Below are 27,380 nucleotides of genomic sequence, written 5' to 3'. Positions count from 1 at the left end.
GGTGATTTCAGTCTGTAGGTTGCATTTATTTTTTTTAAGGATGATAATGGAGATTTAAGGATAAAATGGGTAGAAAATAAAACCCACTACCCCTACCCCATTGCTGAGTCATAGAGCTACAATCCTTACCAAGTTGTAGGAGATTGAAAGAATAATTAAAGTCCTGGACTTAATTTGTATCAGTGCTGGAAGGTGCCTCCTCGGGAGCAAATCACTCAGCTAGTGAGTGAGCAGAGCACAGCACTATTGAAGAGTCCCATGAACATGGAAAGCTTGTAGGTCCTGCAGTGAGTTACACTTCGACAATGTTCATTATTTATCAAAGACAGGACTTGTGTTGAAGTAAATGCAATGAATTTACTTTTTTAAAAAAAATTTTTGATACTGTTTATAATGAAAAAATAAGCACATCTTTTTATTCCATCTTTTTTAATTAGCTACACATGATAGTACAATGATCTTGACATATCATACATTTGAATCAAATGGGGTATAATTACTCCTTTTTCTCAGTGTACAGTTTGCTGAATCACATTGGTCGTACAGTCAAGTATATATATACTGCAATAGTAGTGTCTATTTTATTCTGCTGTCCTTCCTATCTCCCCCTCTTCCTCCCATCCCCTCCCATCACTTCTCTCTACCCAATCTAATGTGACACACTTCTTTTTTTCCCTCACATCATCATACATGTATTCTATATAATGATGAGGGTCTCCTTCCATCTTCCGTGCAATTCCCCTTCTCCCTCCCTTTCCCTCCCCCTCTCTTCCTTATCTAGAGGTGATTTTCTTCTCATGCTCTTCCTCCCTACCCCATTTTGAGTCGACTCCCTTATATCAGAGAAGACATCCTGCATTTGTTTTTATTGGGAATGTCTAACCTCACTTAGCAAAATCTGCTCTCATGCCATCCATTTTCCTGCAAATGCCATGATCATATTATTTTTTAATGCTGAGTAATATTCCATTGTGTATAAGTGCCAGGTTTTTCTAATCCACTCATCCATTGAAGGACATCTAGGTTGGCTCCACAGTCTAGCTATTGTGAATTGTGCTGCTATAAACATTGATGTGGCTGTGTCCCTGTAGTATGCCATTTTTAGGTCTTTTGAGTATAGTCTGAGAAGAGGAATAGCTGGGTCAAATTTTGGTTCCATTCCCAGCTTTCCAAGGAATCTCCATATTGCTTTCCAAATTGGCTTCACCAATTTGCAGTCCCACCAGCAATGTACAAGTGTACCCTTTTCCCCACATCCTCACCAGCACTTGTTGTTGTTTGACTTCATAATGGCTGCCATTCTTACTGGAGTGAGATGGTATCTTAGAGTAGTTTTAATTTGCATTTCTCTGACAGCTAGAGATGGTAAGCATTTTTTCATGTATTTGTTGATTGATTTTATATCCTCTTCTGAGAAGCATCTGTTCAGATCCTTGGCCCGAAATAAGCACATCTTAAGTTTCTCATGGTTGTGAATGAGAGAAATGAGACTAATGTGACTTTCATTCTCAATTATCATATGAGGCCAATATATTAGCATTAAATAAGAAATATTTTTGTACATTTTTCTAAGTGTAAAATGTATTCATAATAAAGGTACCATGATTATATAATTAAAAATTATAAATTTAAATGCCTCTTTTGATCTTATAAAAGACACTATTGCAGTCTTCAACCAAATAGACTAAATTGTCTTGATAGGGCAGTGTTCATGAGCACCATTTCCTGGTTGAAGTATATATGGTGTTCTAGTTGCCAGTATTATTATCTGTTGATGGCTACTGGGAGCAAAGGGACACAAAAATAAAAAAACAAAAAAGGAAAACTTTACCCTCCCCATTCTAGATTCTTCTTTGAGTTTTGTTTCCCCTCCACAATCTTCCTGCCTTTGCTTACTTTTCTGTATCTTCAACTACTTGTATTTTTGTTATTTGCCTAGAATTTGTAGATGTTTGGCAGATGGTCTCAAAGGGGGTTAAGTTGTCATAATGGTATGGGAAATTGAATGGCACGGTTTGGGTTGTAGTACTGTATGAATCTTTGAATAACCATATGGAGCTTTAACCTCTTGTACGCTGGATTTATTTGAGACAAAACCCTGGTCTCTTAGGTGGGTTTCTCTCCTGTATGGTACATTTTGTCCCCCACAATTGGCACCTATAATTTTCCCTTGGAACCTTTGTTTTCTTGAATTCCCTACTTTCCCAGAATTCCTGATTTTTCCAGGTTACAGTGATATTGAATTTAAACTTCATCTTCATCTCCATTTATCCAAGATTCTAGAGGTGAGGGATTCCTTATTTTATCCATCAACACCATTGAAAGGAGAGAAATAGATAGACCCTTGACTTCACTTTTTTTTTTAAATATTTTTTTACTTGTCAATGGACTTTTAATCTTTTAAATTAATTTATATGTGGTGCTGAGAATTGAATCCAGTGCTTCACACATGCTAGGTATGTGCTGTTCCACTGAGCTACATACATCCCCAGCCCAGATCATTGACTTTATTAAAGGGTGACCTGAGAGGTTGAGACTTTCCCAGATAAATGTAAACCAGTGTACTTATTTTTGTGATACAATAAAATCCATATAAATGAAAATTCATATCCCTTTTCTAGATCTTTTTAAGGGTCCTGTGTATTTCAGGTTCTATAGAGATATTTGGCTTAAGAAACACTATCTACCCAATTTCCTAAACAGTTGCATGGAAGATATTCTTTAATCCTTGTAATGACATCCATCCAATTCAGTCTGTAGGGGGCATACTTGATCCTTCCACTCTCAAGGATAGGAGACTTCTGCCCATTTCAGAGGAGGAAACATTAAAATTCACATTTAAAATCTAATCAGTCCTTATTGTCAGTGGTTTTCTAAGGGCCCAGTGCTTTATTCTCTTTCTTTCTTCCTCTGGGAATTTTGTGTCTGGGCACAACATTGAGTATTCCCTAGTTTTTAGACATTTGCTAATTATGAATTAATGTTTGTCCATTTAGTTACTGCAAGATTTTTTTCTGCTCTTTGAAAATGTTTTCTTATTTATTTTATAAATCTCATAAATGTATGGTAAAAATCAGAAAAATGTGCAAATCCTATGTACACTGACACACAAATATTCCCCAAATGAACAGAACTGAGATCAAGGGAAAAAAATGATCCTAACAACCCAGAAGTGCTTTCATTTACCTGTTAAGTTACCACAGTATTCCTTGAAGGTGAACACCTTCTAAAACCATCATTAGTTGCACCTTATTTTGAATCATATAAGCAAACATGCAGTAAGTTTCTGGCTTTTTTCCACTGAATATTATATTTCTAGACTTGTGTATTTTTCAGAGAGTTGTAATTCATGCTTCTTTATAGATAATTTGTTTCATTATGGGAAATGCCACAATTTACTTATTTATTTGGATGCACATGGAAATTGGTTTGTGCTATGGTTTGGGTAAGTGTGCTCCAAAAGACTCCTCTGTTGAAAGCTCCATTCCTACCCCCTAGTGCTCTTGGGAAGCAGAGCAACCCATTGGGTCTAGATGGAGGAAGTTAAGTCATCAGGGCCATTCCACTGGGGAATATTATGGCCCTGGACTTTTCTTCTTTCTTTCTTTTTCCTTCCCAGATGCCTTGAAGGGAGCAGCTTTACTCCACTACACACTGCCCATCATGAAATAATGTTTCACTAAAGCCCATCATCCACTGAGTCAAGTGACTGTGTCTGAAACCTCTGAAACAATGATCCAAAATGGATTTTTCCTTTCTGATGAATTTATTATCTCAGGTATTTTGTTATAATAATGGAAGGACAAGTAACACAGGTTGTTTCCATTTGATGACTTTGTATGGTGCTACCCTTAAAGGCTTATAAATCTACTAAACTTTTAAAATATTCAACTGTTAAATTTCTGTGATGTAGTTTTACTGAGTGATACATTATGGATAGAACTTTTATTGTGGTGGCAGTGGTGTTTCAGTACTGGGGAATAAACACAGGGGAGTTCTACTACTGAACTATAACCCCAAGCCTTCTCTTCTTTTCTAAAACTTTTGAGACAGGATCTCTGTATGGAGCTGAGGCTGGCTAGAACTTGTTATCCTCTTGCCTCAGCTTCCTGAGTCCTGAGGTTACAGGTGCATGCCATCCTGACTAGCCAGAAAAAAACTAGTGCAAACTGTGATCTGTTAAATTATTAAAAATAAGTACCTGTTTATGTAGGATATCTCCATTTATTCTACATCACATTTGAATATCCACATTGATTTTGAAACCAAAGAATTAAAATTTAAGTACAAGAATAAAATCATTTTTAATGTTTAATTGATCCTGAGTTTAATTGTGAGTAAAGGAAAATGCACAATACAGAATCGTCTCTGAAGACATTTGCAAGTCACGTTTTATGCTTTCTGTTTTGCCATTTTCATGCAGGATACCAAAGCATCAAAAGAAATTTAATATCTGATTTGTAATTTTAATTTTAAAGTAAAATAATCTTTTTTTAATTTTAAAGAATTCATGGCAACTAATCTAAGTATAGTTTATTTATTTTGTTAGTTAAGTTTTATAATTAGTAATTAAATAGGCATTATGCATGTTATTATTATTATGTATGTTAAGGAATAGCCTCTGATTAGAGTTTATATGATTCTTTTATAGTTTGATTAGAATTCTACTCCTCATTTATATCCCAGATGAACTTTAGGGAAATGTCTTTCATTTCCCTTCGGAATATCTGGTCAAATCTTTCATTCTGCTCCACAGTAAAATGATGTTTCCAATCTCCAATGGTACCTAATGGGATAAGAACATGAATGGCACTTTGGTGAATAAAGAACATTTCATGTTAAAGACTCCCTCAACCATTTGAACCCATGTGTCCCATTTTCCCAGATGTGGAACACCTGTCAAATTTAAATGGAGCAACCAATATACCTCTTGTGGCAACTTTGTAATAATATGTGAATATTATTGTGTTCATAGAATTAAAAAATTGGATATTAATGTGTTAATCTCTTTTCAACCAAGCTAAATATTTGTTCGTGTCCACAGGATTGGAGACCTCATCTTTTCTTACACAGGAATGATTGAATAAAGAATCTAGGAACACAATAATGCAGTAAATAGATTTAAAATTCACTTCCCTGTATGTTAGTCTTTCCCACTATGTGATCCTTAAGAGGAAAAAACTCTACAGGATATGACTATATTAGAATTTTACAAGTATGTTTTAGTATATATACTCTTGTATATATAGTAAGTGAACCTCACACTAAGTAAACCACATTTATTAACTGTAATATAATTCTTACTAAAACCCTCCAAGATAAGTATTTCTTTCTTTTTAAATTTGAAAAAAAAGAGACTCAAATATTTTCAACTAACAAATTAAAGTCATATAGAGCACCAGAGCTTCCCTTTCTGCATCTATATTTTATACAAGATTAAGCCATCATTATGCCATTCTTTTTTTGGGGGAAGGGTGCATTGGAGATTGAACTCATGGGTACTCGACTAGCCCTATTTTGTACTTTATTTAGAGCCAGGGTCTCACTGAGTTGCTTAGCACCTTGTTTTTGCTGAGGCTGGCTTTGAACTTGCATTCTTCCTGAATCAGCCTTCTGAGCCGAAGAAATTACATTACACCATTCTTAAGTGAAAACTAACTTGGCATTTCCAGCTATCAGGTTCACTTGTGTAGACATTATTATTGGCCTTTGGAGTAGATAACAAGCTCTTAGGGGTATGAGAATTACTTTTTATCTGCTGTAGATGAGGAGTGAAAAGGGAGAATTGATAATAAATGTCACCAAAAAAATAAGAATTTTAAAATATATCAATATCTAGGGCAATGTCCATAAGATGTTTATATAATTGTTCATAAATTAATATCCATCATCCTATTAGTATATTACGAGCCAATTATGACACAAAATGTGAATAAAGTAGAAGTGAAGTGTTTAGAATGTTTTTACACTAAATGATTAAATTAAAAATTAACAATTTGAAGCCAGGTGTGGTGGTGTATGCTTGTAATCTCAGCAGCTCAGGAGGCTGAGGCAGGAGGTTGTTAAGTTCAAAGCCAGCCTCAGCAATGTGAGGCTCTAAGCATCTCAGTGAGATCCTGTCTCTAAACAAAATACAAAATAGCAGCTGGGAATGTGGCTTAGTGTTTGAATGCCCCTGAGTTCAATCCTTGGTAATAATAATAATAATAATAATAATAATTTGAATTTAAAGGGTATCAGTTACAAGGGAAATAATATTCTTGACAACTACTTCAGGCATGTAATAATATCACAGTGAAAATGAATTCAATGACTTTTTGAAGTAACTGAATTCATAGCATATAGCACTAATAAGATATCACTCTTTGTGATGATGCAATCTGACACATGGGAACACACTAATCCAAGCCTCCTCCCAGAAGAGCAAAATACACATTAAGTTACCTCCTAGATTATTCTAGAAGAAAAAATGAAAACAAGGATTAGTGTTCCTTTTTTTAATATATCTAAACAGGGTCATATGGCTTAGATATAAGGCAATATTAATTAAGCTAGTTAATTTGTCAGATTATGTACTAAAACAGTTAGGTTTCTTGAAAAACTCTTCAGACCTACTCTCAATTAGATGCTTAATTTCTGTAGGTTCCAAATGTCACTGTTACTTGGAGAGACATATTGGAAGCACTTATTATTTCTCCTAGGTATCAAGAACTTGAATGACAGCTTACATCTTGCTACTATGAACTACTGAATAGTACCTTTGCGCAGAAAATGTCCTTCATCATTTCTCACTCCAATTTCAGATTTTATAATATCATGATAATTTGCTTGTGGATTAGTCTTCATGTTCTGAAATGTAGCCTGTTTCACAACAGTATCCACAACTTCTTTACTAAGTTCTTTCTCAAGAAATCTACAGATTTTCAGCACTGCACTTCTGAGGTCCTGAAAGAGTCAGGAGTATGCATGAGTTACAGCTAAACACACAACATTTTCATATTCTAGTGAAATTGTTTCCTGGAATGCAAAGAAGTGTCATCGTATCATATGAGCCATGCAGTTTGTTATGAGAAGAGAATGGGGAAACCAACTGACATGATTTTCTCAATTGATGCAAAAAAAGCATTTAACAAAACCCAACATCTTTGAGCATGGGAAGAAGATTACCTCTACATTGGGAAGAGGGATGGGAAGGAAAGGGAGGGAGAAAGGGAATTGCATGGATGGTGGAAGGAGACCCTCATAGTTATACAAAATACATGTAAGAAGATGTGAGAAAGAAAAATAAAAAGAATAGCATTACCCTAGATTAGGTAGAGAGGGGAGAGGTTGGGGAGATAGGAAGGATAGTAGAATGAAACAGATATTATTATTACTGTGTGTATATATGCAAATGTATGACCAATGTGATTCTGCAATCTGTATACTCAGAAAAATGAGAAATTATATCGCATCTGATTCAAATGTATAATATGTCAAGGTCATTGTACTGTCATGTGTTAATAATTAAAACAAAAAAAATGAAAAAAATTAACTGTTAAAAAATACTTACTGATATTTACTCAGACAATAAAATTTTAGCTTTAAAAAAACCCCAACATCTTTGTATGATGAAATGCTCAATAAATCTGCAATGGAATGAAACTACCTCAACATGAAAAAGTCTTATATGGAATACCTGTAGCTAACAGCAAACTCAACTGAGAGAGGAAGATTTTCATCTGAGATGTGGAGTAAGTTCAATTCAGTTTTTCCACTTCTGTTTATTATGATACTAGAAATACTAGCTGGAGGTACTAAGCAATAAAAAAGAAAAAAAGGTATTGAAATCGAAAATAAAGATAATGAAATGATCCCTGTTAGCCCATAAGATTATCTTATATATAGAAAACCCTCCCCAAATCACTCACATGCACACACCAAAAAGAACATAACAACAAAGAAACTTAATCAAGTTGTAGATTAAAAAATCAAACCAACTTGTAAAAATCAGTTGAATTTCTATACACTAACAATGAGTAAACCTAAAAGAAAATTAAGAAACAATTATACTAATAATCACAAGAAAAAATACTTAAACTCCAGTGAATGAATGAGGAGGTAAGAGTGTTGCCTATTGAAACCTACAAAACATTACTGAGAAGTAAAAGCAAACAAATAAATGAAACAATATCCTATACTGATGACTGGAATTAAAAAAATACAATGTAATACAATTCACAGATATATGTAATGCACTCTATCACAATCCCAATAATATTTTTTTCAAAAAAAAAAAGAACAATCCATCACAATATTCTTATAAAACTCCAGGGATCCTGAATAGTTAGTCTTGAAAAAGAATACTAGATTCTCTGTTTTCACACTTCCATATTTCAAACTTACTACAAAATAATGGTCATCTAAATAGTCTGATAATGCCATAAATTTGGAAGTATGAATCAATAGAGTTGAATAGAGTTCACAGAAACCAGCTCTCACACATGTGGTCAAATGAATTTTGACATGAATGCCAAGAACATTTCATAGTAAAAGGACAGTTTCCTCAACAAAAGGTAACAGGAAAATTGAATGACTGCATGCAAAAGGTTGAAGTTGATCCTGATCCTATGCCACATATTAAAACTAACTTAAAATTGGGACCATCCACACCAGCCCATTTGAGACCCAGGCTCACAGTAGGCCTGGGTCCACCCCTCCACTGGCAGGGCAGACACCAGCCAAAGCCTAGCCTCTGATGCAGGATTGCCTCTTTCAATCAGCGGGCTACTGGGGGAGGTCAAGCCTAGCATCCCAGATCCACCCACACCAGCCTGTGTGGGACCCAGACTCACAGTAGGCCCAAGTCCACCACTTCAGCTGCAGGCACCTGCTGCAGCCCATCCTCCAGCCCAGGACCATCTCTTCTGTCCAGCAGATTATCACAGGAGCTGAGACCCAGCCCAGACTGCCTACACAAGCCTGCAAGGGACCCAGTAGGCCCAGGTCCATCCCTCCACCTGCGGGGCAAACACCCACCAGAGCCTAGCCTCTGGAAGAGGACTGCCTCTTCTGACCAGCAGACTACCTCGGGAGGTCAAGCCCAATGGCCCAGATGCACCCACACTGATGTACAACCACCACACTCATGGGAGCCCAGCCTCTGGCATAGGACCACCTCTTCTAACCAGCAGACTACTGCAGGAGTCCAAGCCTAGCCCAGATCTGTCCACACAAACTTGCCCAGGATCCATGTCCACGGTAGGTACAAGTTCACCCCCTCCCCCACATGGGAACCTAAGCCTAACCCACTTCCATCTTCGGACACTGCAGTCATTATCATACCTTCTCCATGCAGTAGCCCCTAACATTTTTACAACAGACAGGGCCTACAAGCAGCTGCATCTCAAAGCAAGCATCCCAAAGGGAGTGTGAGGCCCACCCTTTCAGCCCCATCTCTGTAAGACATTGCTTCCATCTTGGGGCACCTTTAATATTATCTCAAGTTACCTCTGCTATTGCTGCCACCAACTTTGGATGCAGTAGCATACATTGAGGGACACCAGCAGGGTTCTGGAAGCCCAAATTCAAGGTGTGGTACAGACAATCTGCGCAGGTACTATAAGAATATAGGGAATAAACTGTAATATCTCAAATCCACACTGCAAGAAAAGATGACATATAGACACCATGAAAAAAGAAGGGAGGAAAGTGCCCCAAACAAACCAGGACACTACAATTAAAGAACCCATGGGCAGTGAGTTGATGAAATGTCAGAGAAGGAGTTCAGAAGGTTCATAATTAAAATTATTTGTGAATTAAATGATGACCGAAATGAGCAAATACAGGCAGAAGTTGATCACTCCAACAATGATGTAAGAGAGAAAATATAGGTAGCAAAAGATTCCTCCAAGAGAGAGACAGAGACTCTGAAAAAAAAGAAATCCTTGAAATGAAGGATACAGTAAATCAAATAAAAAACTCAATAGAAAGCATAACCAACAGACTAGATCACTTGGAAAAAAGAATGTCAGATAATGAAGACAAAGTATACAATCTGGAAAATAAAGTTGATCACACAGTGAAGAAAGTTAGAAACCATGAATATAACATCCAAGAATTATGGGACAGCATCAGAAGACCAAATCTAAGATTTACTGGGATAGAGGAAGGCACAGAGTTTCAAACCAAAGTAATGTACAAACTCTTCAATGAGTTAATATCAGATAATTTTCCAAGCATGAAGAATGAATTGAAAAACCAACTGCAAGAACATTACAGGACACCAAATACACAAAATTACAACATATCTACAACAAGGAATATTATAACAAAAATGCCTAGCATACAGAATAAGGATAGAATCTTAAAAGCCACAAGAGTGAGGAGTAAGATCACATATAGTGGGAGACCAATTTGTATCTCAGGATATTTTCAACCCAGACCTTTAAAGACATCGTATCATGGAACAACATATACCAAGCCCTGAAAGAAAATGGATGCCAACCAAGAATCTTATATCCAACAAAACTAAGCTTTAGATTTGATGATGAAATAAAAACCTTCCATGATAAAAAAAAAGTTAAAAGAATTTACAACTATAAAGCCTGCACTACAGAATATCCTCAGCAACATATTCTAAGAGGAAATTAAAAACAATGATGAAAATCAGCAGAGGAAGGTATTACACCAAAGGAAAATCTAATCAGAGAAGAAACCAAGTCTCGTTAAATTCCAAAAATAAACAAAAATGACTGGGAATACAAATCATGTCTCAATAATAACCCTGAATGTTAATGGCCTAAACTCACCAATCAAAAGACATAAAGTAACAGATTGGATAAAAAAAATAAATAAATAAAAGGCCCAACAATATGCTACCTCTAAGAGACTCATCTCATAGGAAAAGACATCCACAGACTGAAGATGAAGTGTTGGGAAAAATCATACCACTCACATGGACTGTGGAAACAAGCAGGGGTTTCCATCCTCTTTCAAATAGGGTAGACTTCAAACTAAAGTCAATCATAAAGGATAAAAACAGACACTACATTCTGCTCAAGGGAACCATATGCCAACAAGACTTAACAATTATAAATATATATGCCCCAAACAATGGAGCATCTATGTTCATCAAACTCTTCTCAAATTCATGAGTCGAAAAGACCACAACAAAATGATTTTGGGTGACTTTAACACACCTCTTTCATCAATAGATAGATCTTCTGAACAAAAGCTGAACAAAGAAACTATAGAACTCAATAATACACTCAATAACCTAGACTTAACTGACATATATAGACTATTTCATCCTTCAACGAGAGAATACACTTTCTTCTCAGCAGCACATGGAACCTTCTCTAAAATAGACCATATACTATGCCACAGAGCAACCCTTAGCAAATATAAAAAAGTAGCGATACTATTCTGCATTCTATCAGATCATAATGGAATGAAATTAGAAATCAATGATAAAATAAGAAATAAAATCCACTTCCACACCTGGAGACTAAATAGTATTCTACTGAATGAACAATTGGTTCCAGAAGACAGCAAGGAGGAGATTAAAAAAATTTTAGAGGTGAATGAGAACATAGATACAACATACTGAAATCTCTGGGACACTATGAAAGCAGTTCTAAGAGGAAAGTTTATTGCATGGAGTTCATTCCTTAAAAGAAGACAAATTCAACAAAGAAAGGACTTAACATTACTCTTGATGCCTTAGAAAAAGTAAAAGAAATCAACACCAAAAGAAGGAGGACAGGAAATAGTTAAAATCAGAGATGAAATCAACAAAATTGAAACAAAAGAAACAATTGAAAAAATTGACAGAACAAAATGTTGGTTTTTTGAAAAAAATAAATAAAATTGCCAGACCCTTAGCCATGCTGATGAAGAGAAGGAGAAAACTCAAATCACTAACATGTGATGAAAAAGGATAAAAACAGACACTACATTCATAATATCACAACAGACATTACAGAAATACGGAAGACAATTAGAAATTATTTTGAAAACTCGTACTACAATAAAATAGAAAATATTGAAGGCATCGACAAATTCTAGAGTCATATAATTTGTCCAACATGAATAAGAATGATATACACTTTCAAGTGACAAAATAGAAGACACCATCAAAAGTCTACCAACCAAGAAAAGCCCAGGACCAGATGGATACACAGCCGAGTTCTAAAAGACTTTTAAAGAAGAACTAATACCAATATTCTTTAATTTATTTCAGGAAATAGAAAAAGAGGCAGCACTTCCAAACTCATTATATGAGGCCAATATCACCCTGATTCCAAAACCAGGCAAAGACACATAAAAAGAAAGAAAGAAAGAACAAAAGAACAAAAGAAAGAAACAAAGAAACAAAGAAACAAAGAAAGACAAAACTTTAGACCAAAATCTCTAATGAACATAGATGCAAATATTCTCAATAAAATTATGGCAAATCGAATACAAAAACAGATCAAAAAGATCACGTACCATGATCTAGTGGGGTTCATCCCAGGGATGCAAGTTTGGTTCAACATGCAAAAATCAATAAATGTAATTCATCACATCAATAGACTTAAAGGTAAGAATCATGATCATCTTAATAGACGCATAAAAAGTATTTGACAAAATACAACACCCCTTTATGTTCAAAACTAGAAAAATAAGGGATAACAGGAACATATCTCAACAACATAAAAGCTATTTGTACTAAGCCCTAGGCCAACAAATTTCTAAATGGAGAAAAATTAAAGGCATTCCCTCTGAAAACTGGAACAAGACAGGGTTACCCTCTTTCATCACTTTTATTCAACATAGTAGTTGAAACACTGGCCAGAGCAATTAGACAGATGAAAGAAATTAAAGGGATATGTATAGGAAAAGAAGAAGTTAAATTAGCACTATTTGCTGATGATATGATTCTATACCTAGAAGACCCTAAAAGTTTAACTTGAAAACTTCTAGAACTAATAAATAAATTAAGCAAAGTAGCAAGATATAAAATCAACACCCATAAATCAAAGCCATTTCTGTATATTAGTGACAAATCCTCTGAGAAGGAAATGAGGAAAACTACCCCATTTACAATAACCTCAAAAAAAAAAAGATAATTGGGAATCAATGAAAGAGGTGAAAGATCTATATAATGAAAATTACAGAACCCTAAAAAAAAGAAGTGAAAGAAGACCTTAGAAGATGGAAAGATCTACCTTGCTCTTAGATAGGCAGAATTAATATCATCAAAATGATCATACTATGAAAACCACTATACAGATTTAATGCAATTCCAATCAAATTCCCAATGACATTCCTCATAGAAATAGAAAAAGCAATCATGAAATTCATCTGGAAAAATAAGAGACCCATAAGCTAAAGCAAACCTTAGAAGGAAGAGTGAAGCAGGTGGCATCACTATATCAGACCTTAAACTATACTACAGAGCAATAGTAACAAAAATAGCATGGTATTGGCACCAAGACAGACTGGTAGAACAATGGTACAGTATAGAGGACACAGAGACAAACCCAAACAATTATAATTATCTTATGTTAGACAAGGTGCTCAGAACATGCATTGGAGAAAAGATAGCCTCTTTAATAACTGGTGCTGGGAAAACTGGAAATCCACATGCAACAAAATGAAATTAAACCCCTATCTGTCACCAGGCATAAAACTCAACTCAAAGTGGATCAAGGATCTAGGAATTAAACCAGAGACTCTGTGTCTAATAGTAGAAAAAGTAGGCCCTAATCTTCATCACGTGAGATTAGTCCCCAATTTCCAAATTTTACCCTTCACACATCAGATATAGCACTAATCTCTAGGGTATATAAAGAATTCAAAAAGCTAAAAACCAAAAAAAAAAAAAAAGAAACAAATAACCCAATCAACAAATGGGCCAAGGACATGAACAGACACTTCTCAGAAGAAGATATATAATCAATCAACAAATATATGAAAAAATGTTCATCGTCACTAGGAGTTAGAGAAATGCAAATCAAAATTACTCTAAGATAGCATCTCACTTCAGTCAGAATTGGCAGCTATTACTAAGAGAAACAACAATAAGTGTTGGCAAGGATGTGGGGAAAAGGTATACTCATACAGTGCTGGTGGGACTGCAAATTGGTATATCCAATATGGAAAGCAGTATGGAGATTCCTTGGAAATCTGGGAATGGAATGACCATTTGATGCAGCTATCCCACTATACCTAAAGGACTTAAAAACAGCATATTACAGGGGCACAGACACATCAATATTTATATCAGCACAATTTACAATAGCTAAACTGTGAAGCCAAACTAGATGCCATTAAGTGGATGAATGGATAAAAAAATGTGGAATATATACACAATGGAATATTACTTAACAATTAAATACAATAAAATCATGGCATTTGCAGGTAAATGGATGGAGTTAGAGAAGATGATCCCTTTTCTTTTTACATCTTAACTGTGCCTCAAAACTCTGTATTCTCTTCATTCACAATGACACTACTCCAATTCAAGCCACCACCGATGTTCAGTGGATTAATACACTGGTCTCTGTCTATTCTGGTTTCCTTATATTCACTATTTTTTCTCTTCAACTCATAAATGTAAATAATATTCAAAAATATTAAGCATAACCTATGGCTACCCTTCTTAACAGCTCTTAAGAGTCTCCTTACTACTTTTAACATTAAAGAAATCACTCTCGTTAACATAGCCTACAGATCTTATAAAATCTGGCTCCTATAAAACCAGCCTATATTAAACTTTCATCTCTCCCACATTGTTCAAGTTATTCTCTTAGGTCCTCAAAGGTCTCATGTACTTTCCTTTTTTCTTATCTTATAAGTCTCTCCCATGTTTTTTTTTTTCTTTCACTTAGCTCTTATTTATTAGCTTGCATTTCCCATGTTCTTTAATTCAGGAAAGAAAAAAAAGACCATTACTTTTGAGTATATTAGATACCGTCAGTACATATACACATTGACATTGTATTAGACATTTCCTTAATATTTGCAATTATTACTTTTGAAATACATATACTAGCTTGGTGATTACTTGTTTTCCCTGACAGATTATGAGTTCTGTCTATAAAAGATTCAGTCTTCTATTACTCATGATTCAGTGCAAGGCACAGAGCAATCATTCAGTGATTTTTTTTAAAGTAACTAAATAGATGATGTATTAATGAATCAACATACCAACCAGAGTCCACAGAACAATAAGCTTCACCTGTCTTGTGTTTGAATTACACAAAGTTTTCAGGCAGTTTAGAATCTTTAACCAGCATATAAGCATTCTATGACTTCACATGAGAACTAGTTTTTAAGATTCTCTTTACAGGAAGAACATGCCTCACAGGGCTCACCCTCATCTTCAGCAATAATTATCCTTTCTTAGTAGTGACTTCATGCCTCAGTGCCTTAGTGCTCCTTGATGAACTTTATTAAGTATAATTACCATGGAAAACAGTTTGGTGTATCCTCAAAAAAAAAAAACTAAACTAAAAACAGAACTACGGTATAATCCAACTGCACATTCCTGGGTATATATCAAAAAGAAACAGTGCACCATAAAAGAGACAACTCACATGCCCATGTTTATTGTACCGCTATTCACAACAAATAAGGATTCAGCCTACATGGTGTTATCAACAGATGAACAGATGAAGAAATTATCACGCTCGCACACACACACACACACACACACACACACACTGGACTATTATTCAGATATAAAAAATGAAATTCTACAGCAAAATTCATGGAACTGGAAAACATGATGTTACTAAAATAAGCCAGACATAGAAAGATAAATAGCACAAGCAGCACACATGAGAACAACAACAAATATTGACTGAAAGTAGAATCATGAATACTAGGGCCTCTGAAGGGTCCAGGGCAAAGGGGAGGTAAGAGAGTGGAAGAAGGAGAGATTGGATATGATCAGTACATACTGTATGGTCATATAGAAATCAGAAAACAAAATCCATTAATATGTAATTAATATTAATAAAAATGTTTTACAAAGACTGGTATCCTAGATATTTGAGGTTGCCTTTAATGCTACAGTTGTTACATGATAATAATGGTGACTGAGAACAACCCTTGAGGAAAACCAGTAATTAATGGATAAGCAGGAAATTAGAACCCCCACTTACCCTCAAAAGCCTACAAAATATGTATTTCCATAAATGACTAGGAGAATGAGTTTTCCTGAAACCAGGAGAAAAAAAAAACGTTTACAAAAATGAAATTTTAAAAATACTTCTTATTTTACCTTTTTCATATCTTCATAACTCATGAACTGAATATTGAAGTCATGTCTGTGTTCATACCAGCCTCTTATGTGATCAAACCAACGACTTCCAACCACTGTGCAAAAATTAATTAGTAACAAGGTGAAGATGTAGCACTTATTGAATAACAAAGTATTCCGTCTTTTCCTCCTTATAGTCACAAAAACAAAAATAAAGGCCCAACCACTGGACATATATATTACTGTTTTGAAATGATTACTGCTTAGGGGAACAATCATGGTTTTCATAGAGAAGTGACCATGAAAAGCGACCTTATAGATGTAGGAAGGCAGCAATAAAAAAATGAGAAAGCCCCTGGATCTAAGTTTAAATCAGATTTCTTTAAAGCAAGTTCCTCCACTTTCCTATATCCACCAGAAAACACACATGTCCATTTTCTTCTCATTCTCTAAGATCTCTGGTTAGTGAAGCTACCTGTTTACAATGAGACAGAACCTGAATGCAATCTTTAAATCAGTGAGATCCTGATACTTCTCACTACAAGTCCCTTGCAACAATCAATCCTCATCAGTAGTGGAGTGATAAACTCCACCATGGCCCTAGAAGGCTTACCAAAGGTCAATGAGAGAGTACACAAACACCCTGATCATTAGTGATTCTGGAATGTATTGTTTTAATTATATTTGTAGCTAGTTTAATTTGAGAGAATATGTGCAAGCCTCTTATGGACTGGTCAAAATGTTTTCTAAACAACATGCCTTTGCAAATTTGACAAGACCCACATGGTCCTGGCAAGGAAGGAAAAGCCACTGGGTGGCAGACTAAGTTGATGTGTCATAGTAACTACTCAAGAGCATCCATTGTACAATTGCCCTTTTCCATCTCTCGAAATATATTCCCTAAATTCCTTGATAAATAAATTCATAGTTACCTTGTCCATCTAGAAACATTTCCATAAAATCCTCAAAAGTATCAGAAGGTTTTAATCGAGCCACCCAATTTGAAAAATGAAAAAAGGAAACCAAAACATCTTTAGGATTTCTGTAGATATAAAGAATCTGCAGGGAGAATTAGAAATAATATTAACAATTCCAGTATATTATTTCAAGTTTTTAACAGTTGCATCATATTCATTAGCTGAATGAATCATAATTATTTTAATCCATTCTACTAGCCATGGAAAACTAGGTGTTCCCCCAATTTTTTCTCTATTACAAAAAGTGTTGAAATAAATAGTTTTATATATAGGAGACAAACTGTATAAAGAAAGTTAATATGAAAAATACCACTAATGAAAAATTGGGTCAAAAATCCTTTCACAGAATATACAATAATTATGGTCAATAACCTGTCAAAACAGGCTTATTCTCATTACTGAGTATTGGAAATGTAGGTTAAGATCACTTTAAAAAACCACTTCATAAATAACACATTGAAAAAATTTAAATGTCTGATATGTATCTTTACTGGGGGGGGGAATAAAAACATGTCCATTACCAATTTCAGTAGAAATTGATACACCTGCTTTCTTAAGAAAATATAGCCCCCATCCCATAGAACTGAACATCCTTGTACTTTTGGCTTTGCAGTCCCTTCTTGGATGTATATTCCAGGGAAACTGCATATGTGCCCAAAGGGCATTCTCAAGAACACTTATAGCAGCATGTAATGATATTCAAATGCTGGAATATTCTAATTTTTCTATGAAGAAAAAGAAGGGATCTGATAAAACTACTTTCAAGTTGTAAAGTTATGCAGCATTGAAAATGGCATTTCAAATCAAGGAAAACAAGAGCATGTGGCAAAGTCCCAGCAAATTAGAGAATAAGGAATAAAATGAAATTAAGTAAAATTGCAGGCCAAATGATTTAACGGGATGGCCCATAATTTGTTTTCAAAGACCAACAGAAAAGGAAGATTTGTACACTGATGATCATAATAGAAAAACTTCAATGAAAAAGTTCCAGTAAATCTGTAAGTATTTTGATTTAGCCACAATCATAGTAGAACAATTACAGAGAATTGTATTTAACAAAACAATAAAAGGAAAAATAAATTTGTAAAATTGACTATTAAAATTTTATTTTATTTAGTTTTTAAAATTTGTATAAGTACCAAACACAGAAAATTTATCTCCTTTTCTCATGTATGAAACATATTCCATGTTTGAAAACTGATCATGCAATTGACAATTAACTTTTAAATAAATTCCCAAAATTAGAATATGTAAACACCATCGCCCATGATAGAAAACTATACAAACACTTTTAAACTAAAAAAAATCTCAAAAGAGCTGAAACCAATTAAAAAGGTAAAACTGAAATGACAAAGTATTTAAACATTAACAAAATTACACCCATTGTTACACTAAAAATGGTATTCATTTTAAAATGTTAATATTGACAAAAACAGACACTGGAAATAGATGTACTGGACATTTAATTAAAGAAGATAGAAGATATATACTAAAATGAAACAATAATTAAAATGAAAGTATACATGAACAAAAAAGGAAACTTGAATTATGCTTAAAAAAAAGGCTAGTTCCTCAGAGAGTAAAAACCTAGTAAAATAGAAAACTCCTTATATCCTGAAAATATAACATTTTTATCATTGCAGCCTGAATGCAAATAAATGACCACAAAATTGGAGTAAATTGACAAGATCATTAAAATTTTATACTTTTTTTTCAATGTTAAATATCTATGAGTGGGTAAAAAGCACACTGAGAACAATAAATGGTACATATAGATGGCATTAAAGTAGACCTGATACATAGAATGAAACTTGAGGAATGTCAGAATATTGCAATGTCTGTTTTCCCAGAACAAATCTCTCTTAAATTAGAACTTACATTTGTCAATCATTGTGGAACTAAACTATATTGTAAAAAGTTGACAGAAAAATTTGCCTTATCTGGGGCTTATGCTGTGGCTCAGTGGTGAGACTCTGAGTTCAATGTTCAGCACCACATAAAAATAAATAAGTAAAATAAATTCCTGTCCAACTATGAAAATTTAGCATACCAATATATAGGCTTCAAAACAGTAGAGGTACTCAAGTGAATGTTTTAATAAATTGTTTTGGGCCAATCAGCAAACTCCTTAGACAAGTATAAGGCAATGTTCATCTCTCATAAGCAGTATCAGATGTAATTTATAATCATAAGAAGTTTAAAAATAGCCAGGCTCCATGTCCCACGCCAGCAATCCCAGCTACTCTGGAGGCAAAGACATGAGGATCATGAGTTCAGAGCCAGCCTCAGCAAAAGAGAGGTGCTAAGTTATTCAGTATAGCCCTGTTTCTAAATAAAATACAAAATAGGGCTGGGGATGTGGCTCAGTGGTTGAGTGACCCTGAGTTCAATTCCTGGTTACCACCCCACCCCTCTCACCCCACCAACAAAGAGGTTGAATGTACTGTTAGTTAGAAAAAAAGACGAAGGGCATTTACATAATCTTTGTTGTAGTTTTGTGTTTTCTTAGTAAAGCACCAGAACCAGAAATCATGAAAGAAGTATTAACAGTTGGGTTACATAAGGTTAAAAGTTTTCAACAATTTATTTAAAAAGTCTTTCCTTTATAAAGAGAAAGATTTTGCCACAAATAAATTTCCCACAAAACAGTAAATAAGACAACCTGGAAAAAATATTTAAGACCAATAAAAATATAAAAAGATAATCTTATTAAAATTCAAAAAGAGTTAAATTCCCTCAAAGAGAGATTACTTTCTTACCTAGCATCTTAGGCAAATTTGATAATTCCCATTATTAGTAAGCATATGAGGACAGAGGCACGGTTATTTGATGAAGTATAATTCATATATTATAAAAAGCAAGTAGGTAATCCATGGCAACACTTTAAATATTAGATATTTTAATCTGAAAACTTCACATTAATTGAAACATGGCATGAGAATTAGAGTGCAAGCCTTTATAGGAATGTTTATTACAGCACAAAACATCCATTGGCTGACACTTACCTGTCCATCAAATACACATTAATTATTGCAAAGCCACACAATAAAATTCTATGAAACCATAAAAAGAATGGTTGAAAGAATTTTTGGTATATGATATAAAATTACATTGCAAATTATATCTACAGTTGCTTATTACAGGCATAGTTTTTAGGACTTTCATATACTTTTATTGAGGAAGGCAATGTCCTAAACATACAATGATTATAACATTTGGAAAACTGTGGTTTAGTGAGGTTGGGGAATCTACTTAAAGCACGTTATTTTGTTTGTGCAAAAAAAAAAAAAAAAGATTAAGCTCAAGGACGTACTTTAGCTTTTTTGTTCTTCAGACTTTTTGGAACTAAATAATATGGGAGGTGGGAAGCGAAGAGGCGAGGGGATGGCATTTTGATAAAGTCCAAATTGTGAGTATTGTATTCAAAGAAGGGAGCTCTATCTATTGTTTTGATATCTTCTGTTCTGTTACGATGCCCCTCAAAATAAATCAAGCTTAGTATCTGCTGAGTCCAGATGGTACCTGAAAAAATAAATCATCTTGTTTTCAGACTCAATTAGTCATTAAAAATTAAGTCAACAATAGTGTCATTCACCATAAAATCATTTGAGCTTTCTTTTCTTTTAGAAGCTCTAAGTATGCTAACAAGTTTGTCCAATTTTCATTTTTTGTCTCTATGAAACATTAAAGTTAATAAAGATAAAATTAAAGACTCTAAATTCCTTTATTACTTGAAGAGCTATGTTTGTTCTGATTCCATGATACTGATGATTTGGATTAATTCTGCCTCTCCTTCTCTGTTCCCTGCTCCATGTTAGGTCCTTTTTAGTATTTTTAATGTTTTCCTTAACTTATAATAATAATTCTACATTTTGATGGGGTAGAGTGTGATATATCCACACATGCATACACCCTGTAATGATCACATGAGGGAAATTAGTATTTCCCTCTATATTTTGTGGGCTCCTCATTCTCCTTCCTGAGATTACTTTCTTAGAACTTTACCCTTTAGAATTAACAAAATTATAAGCGATTTCACTTTCTCCCCCTTTTCTCTTTACCACTTAAGGTGGTTGTGTAAACTATTTAAGCATTCAAGGATGTCAGGAAATAGCAGGACCTGACATGAGCAAAGATATATATATATATATATATATATATATATATATCACATTTTATTCACTTGTTTGGCCTAATCATGTATGACCAACTTCTTTGTGGTGTTCTGGGGAAACCACACAATAAATAAGCAAAACATTGTATGTAGAATCTTAATAACTACACTTTATCTCTTAGTCTGCATGGGGAACTATAAAAACTCAAACCAAGCCAAGTATCCTGCCCTGCTGAAGTAGAAGTCACTATTACATAAGGCTCATTAGTACTTGTTTAGCCCAACAGGATTGTGTTTTACCACTTCATTGTAATGATGGTCTTCACATATATCAAAATCATTTTTATTCTATTTTCTAGTAGAACTTACTGGTTGAAAACATTTTTGAGAATCTTCGGTGGAAATCAGCTGTCATGGAATACTTCTCAAGAAAATGAAACATCTTGGAAAATGAATAATTATGGAAGATAAGTCTTCCAACTCAGGAAGCATTTACAAATTAGAGAAAAGATGAATTTGGACTGTCTCAGGTCTGTCCAACAGACCAAGCCAACAGGTCAGCATTTACCCAGTACCTGCTCATGGCTCAGCATTTGGTATATTATATATATATATATATATATATATATATATATATATATATATATATATATACAGAATTGACAATATATCCATTGCAAATGAGCTTTGGTAGTATAGATTTGAGATTCATCTAACTTTTTTCTGATTCTTAATGGATATATAAATGTAGGTCAGGCTGTTGTTGATGTCTGAAAAACAGCACATTTACACACACACACACAAACACACACACACACACACACACACAAACACATACATATACCAAACTTAGGAAAAATCTACTGTCATGAGGCCACTCTTTACACTTACCAGATTTTGGATAGGTGATTATGAAGACATCATCATCTCTAATTTCAAAATCATCCACACTTTCTACTATATGAATTTTAACTAAAGACCTTTCAAAATTGTAGCCTTTAAATTCAAGTAAGTACTCCTCTGTGTTGTCCATATTTTTTCACCTACAAGTGCAAACATAAAATTTCAAGTTATTTTAGAAGTGAATAATAGTTATTGAGTGGTCAATATATGCCTAGCACTATTGCAATGTCTGATGTGTATGAACATACTAATGACACTAACCACAGCACATATATGAATGATTTAAAACGTCACAATAAGCCAAAATTCCTGTATTGCTAGCATCAGTGTTTTAAAGATGAGGCAGCAGAAATGCTGAAAAGTGAGACAACTCTTCTTAAAGGTCCATGAGGAGCAGATATTATGATCCTCAACATAGAGAAGAGGAAATTAACTCAGATAACTCAACCAAATCATTTAAACTTGTCCAGCTAGCTGAACTGGAAATATTGGAGAAGGGAAAATTTGGCCAGAGAATTTATGCTATTTATGGAGAAATTCTTAGTGTTTTATATTTTATTCCTTATATTTTTGATTGTTGTAGAAATAAGAAATTCTTCAATTCTTTATTTCTAATGTTTTTTCTAGAGTATACATAACATTGTCTCTGAAAGAAACTTCTTAATTAGGGATCTGAGATACTGTTGAAAATGAAAAATGAAAATGCTTTGCTTTTTTAAATTAGTTTTTACTTCAGAAATCTGCCCTCATAGTTACAAGTTACTTCATGAAAATTATCATAGTTTACAGTAGGAGATTTTAAAATCATAAATTGTATGAATCTCAATAATAAACTAAAACAAAAGCAGAAAGCAAACAATGTAAAGACAAATATTAAAATTGTGTAAGGTACATAATAAGGGAGACACAGAGACAAGATGCAGAAGGAGGAAAGATGGCAGAATGGCCAAGCTGCCAGCTTTATTTATATCCATAGGTTACTTTAAGTCATTGGCATCATTAGTTTATACTGTTCATTGTATTACTAGGCAGGTTACAGACTTAGCAACATTATGCAGCTTATCCCTCAGTTACAGACTAAATTGCAATGTGCAATGTTAGGAACTCTGTGTAAGTCTCAAGAAAGTCCGTTGTATAAAGTTACTGTTATGTGGAGAGGTTTAAGCTCAGTGAAACATTTTGGTTGTCCCAGGAGCTGTGTGCCTGAAATCAAGGTTGAGGCTGATAAGACTCTAGGGGCATTGCCACAGCAGCTAGACATAGCACATGTATTCATTATCTTACTAGTTCCTAGGAGGAAACTGCAGGGCTTTTCTAAGGATGGGAAACAGAATGCCAGTTACCCCCTCTGAGTTTGCTCACAAAAGGAATGCTTCCCTGTGTATTTCCACAGTTTAGATTAACTACAATATTCAGACCAGCCAAGCATTTCTATTAGATCTTCCTGAGAAATCTTTCCCTGAGGGTTACATGATTGAGACAATCCCGTAGTTCGAATAATAGTAGATTTAGAACCAGTATAGATTTCAGTTATGTTTTTTTTAAAGATTCTGTGCATACCAAGAAACTGAATTTGCTAAAAAGCTCTAAATTTGGCTTTGTTTAAATTGTATGTCAAGAAATAACATTGAGTTCTTTACAAACAATCCAAGTTACTGATCAACAGGAGGAATTCAGAATTTAGTCTGTTCAGAATAAGAACAGAAAATGATTAATGTTAGACTCACCTGAGTGATGCCTTCATGATTAGTTTCTTGGCTACCAAATGAAAGATAAAATTAAGGCCCTAAAGCTGCTAGAGGTTTCCCCTCATTAAGTTGACTTCTAAGAAACGTAAAATTTTGAATACTAGGGACAGAAGAACTAGGCTGATGCATCAAAAGATTGTTTACAATACAGGCAGATGAAGAGCTATTTTGATATTGACATCCTGCATTTCCTAGGAAAAACCTTGGAGAATTCAGCCTTCAGATTGTGGTGAGGGAGAATTTATACTGCATCACATGGATAAATGGAGAAGCCCATAGTAGGAGATATAAGTTGAGGAGAAAGCCAAAAGTGAAGTGTGATCCCTACCACATCCTTCCTATCAGCCCATAACACCACCATACACACCCTGAAATATCACCAATGGTTTGAGAAATGCTGGGTGATGAGAAAGAGCATCAGGCAGTGTCTACAAACATTTGGATGAAATTTTTCTATTTTCTTGTTTATTACATTTAATCACTCAACTTTCAGTCTAAAGAGAGAAAGAAATTTAAAACCTGTGGTATCATAGAAACAAAGGAGAAAGCTGCATGTGAGGAGAAATCAGGTAGGTGCCCTCTGGCTACTCAGTATAGTTTGCATGTCTTTGATGCATGTAGGAGAAGCTGATTGTATACATAGCAAGCCTGTCTGTGTCTCCTTCTTATTCCATCATGGAAGTCCCAAAGAAAAGTGGTAGGGGATGTTCATAGATAATTGGGGAGAAAAAGAGGTAAACACAGATAGTAATCTCTCATTCCAAAGCAGGTGAGAATTGACAGTGTCTCTGAATCTATTCTGTTAGTACTCACTGTTGAGATCAGCTGATGAAGGAAAACCAGTTCTCACAAAAATTTTAGGCTGACAGGAATTGCTCTGTCATTGAGGAATAAATAGTCCCTTTAGAGTTTGTTTTGGCCAGTGAGTAGTGTATTGGAACCTGAGTTACTCAGCTCTTATAAATTGGGTAAGATTTTGTTGACACTGGAGAAAGCATATCAAGTTATCCCTGGTTCCATAAAGGGATCAAAATCTTTGGAGATACTTAAAAACCTTTAGGAGAAGAGAGGGCACATTTACTGAATTACAGGAATTATGAAAGAAAGACAAGGATGCATTTGACATCTACAAGGACAGCTTCCTTGTACCTGAATGATGATAAGCCTCTTTCCAGCCCATCTCAGGGCTGGTGATCATTCTTCATGTCCTTTCTTACATAATCTCAGGAAGTTTGTGCCTTCTGTTTTTTAACTGGCAGTAGCTACAGAATACTCTAGGGGTTATATAAACTTGTAAGAGGTTATATAAACTTGCAAGTGGGTTATATAAACTTGCAAGTGGGTTATATGAACTCACTAAGAACATAAATTTGTTTTCCACTACACATAGAGTTACCCTTTCTAATCGATGTCCTGTTGTTTGTTTTAATGGTGGATATTAACTTTTTGTTTTCCACCATAACTGTTATTCATCTCAGGTCTGTTCTCACATCTCTCATGGAATTTTGAGTCATTCCTCAGTCTTTTGTTGCTCATACAAGCTGCTCTTAGATAATGATTCTCAGGTTCCCGCTAAATACAGAATTTGATCCCAGGGGAGATCTTGAATCTTTTCAATGTACAAACCTCTTGGTTACAAAGTAAGGTGTAATCTGAGGCTAATTTCAGTTTATAAATATTAAACCTGTCTCTTATTCCTCATGAGATTTGTCAACTAAGTCTGTGTTTCTGAAATAGTCCATTTTGTGACGATTAACATACTGTGACGAGTAGAAATAGGACTAGACTATTATTATTACAAGCTCAATAAGAATTTCTTTCATTATACAAATTTAAATGAACCGAATGTATAAGGGGGTCTTTTCAGGTTCTTGGACTCTTTTGCATTCCTCTCCTCCCTCTTTTTCTTCCTGACTCCCCATAGTTACCAGCTGTGAGACATCTAGACCAGTCAGTAATAACAGCTAAGTGAATAAGACAGCTGCTTCCATGAGCAGAAACAGTGTTTTTTTTTTTTTACTTAGTTACACCTGACAGTACAATGACCTTGACATATCATACATTTAAATCATATGGGATATAATTTCTCATTTTTCTGAGTGTACAGGTTGCATAATCACATTGATCATGCAGTCACATATATACACACAGTAATAATATGCCTGTTTCATTCTACTATCCTTCCTATCTCCCCAACCCCTCTCCTCTCCTTTCTCTACTCCTCTCTACTTAATCTAGGTTAATGCTATTCTTTTTTTTCCTCACATCTTCATACATGTATTTTGTATAACAATGAGGGTCTCTTTTCACCATCCATGCAATTCCCTTTCTCCTTCCCTTTCCCTCCCACCTCTATTCCCTATGTAGAGGTAATGTTCTTCCCATGCTCTTCCTCTCTTCCCCATTTTGAGTCACCCCCTTATATCAGATATTTGGGATTTGTTTTGGGGGATTGGCTAACTGCATTTATCATAATATGCCCTAATGCCATCCATTTCCCTGCAAATGCCATGATTTTATTATTTTTTAGTGCTGAGTAATATTTAATTGTGTATATATGTCACATTATTTTTATCCATTCATTCATTGAAGGGCATCTAGGTTAGCTCCACAGTCTAGCTATTGTGAATTGTGCTGCTATAAACATCGATGTGGCTGTGTCTCTGTAGTATGCTATTTTTAGGTCCTTTGGGTATAGTCCAAGAAGAGGAATAGCTGGGTCAAATGGTGGTTCCATTCCTAGCTTTCCAAGGAAAGCTTTCACATTGCTTTTCAAATTGGCTGCACCAATTTGCAGTCCCATCAGCAGTGTATGAGTGTACCTTTTCCTTGCAACCTCGACAGCACTTTTTGTTGTTTGTCTTCATCATGGCTGCCATTATTACTGGAGTGAGATGATATCTTAGAGTAGTTTTAATTTGCATTCCTCTGATTGCTTCAAATGATGAGCATTTTTTTTTCGTATATTTGTTAATTGATTGTATATCCTCTTCTGAGAAGTGTCTGTTCAAGTCCTTGGCCCATTTGTTGATTGGGTTATTTGTTTGTTTGTTTGTTTGTTTGTATTACTTTTTGAGTTCTTTGTATACCCTAGAGATTAGAGCTCTATCTGATGTGGGGGGGGGTAAAAATTTGTTCCCAGGAGGTAGGTTCCCTATTCACCTCACATATTATTTCTCTTGCTTAGAAAAAACTTTTTAGTTTGAATGCATCCCATTTGGTCATTCTTGGTTTTAATTCTTGTGCTATAAGTGTCTTATTAAGGAAATTGGGGCCTAACCCTACATGATGGAGATTAGGGCCTACTTTGTCTTCTATTAGATGCAGAGTCTCTGGTTTAATTCCTAGATCCTTGATCCATTTTGAGTTAACTTTTGTGCATGGTGAGAGATAGGGATTCAATTTCA

At 34.7% G+C, this 27,380-nt stretch overlaps 1 protein-coding gene across 2 annotated transcripts; it reads right to left on the bottom strand.

The window, feature by feature from the left end:
• Positions 1 to 4,254: 4,254 nt before the first annotated feature.
• Positions 4,255 to 24,831, bottom strand: LOC113177701 (amine sulfotransferase-like). Of its 2 annotated transcripts, none has more exons than XM_077802072.1 (7): positions 24,787 to 24,831; positions 22,214 to 22,365; positions 20,522 to 20,730; positions 17,164 to 17,290; positions 16,253 to 16,347; positions 6,759 to 6,945; positions 4,255 to 4,786 (listed from the first exon to the last, which is right to left on the bottom strand). In XM_077802072.1, exons 2-7 carry the CDS (start codon positions 22,353 to 22,355, stop codon positions 4,665 to 4,667), a joined length of 882 nt encoding a protein of 293 aa, XP_077658198.1. In that variant the 5' UTR covers positions 22,356 to 22,365; positions 24,787 to 24,831; the 3' UTR covers positions 4,255 to 4,664. The 2 variants fall into 2 exon arrangements, with proteins under 2 accessions (XP_077658198.1, XP_077658199.1); XM_077802073.1 differs by lacking the exon at positions 24,787 to 24,831 and adding an exon at positions 23,953 to 24,024.
• Positions 24,832 to 27,380: the final 2,549 nt, after the last annotated feature.

Source organism: Urocitellus parryii, chromosome 8 (assembly GCF_045843805.1).
Source record: "Urocitellus parryii isolate mUroPar1 chromosome 8, mUroPar1.hap1, whole genome shotgun sequence".
NCBI classification, from domain to species: Eukaryota; Metazoa; Chordata; class Mammalia; order Rodentia; family Sciuridae; genus Urocitellus; species Urocitellus parryii.
This window is presented reverse-complemented; position numbering and strand designations above follow the sequence as displayed.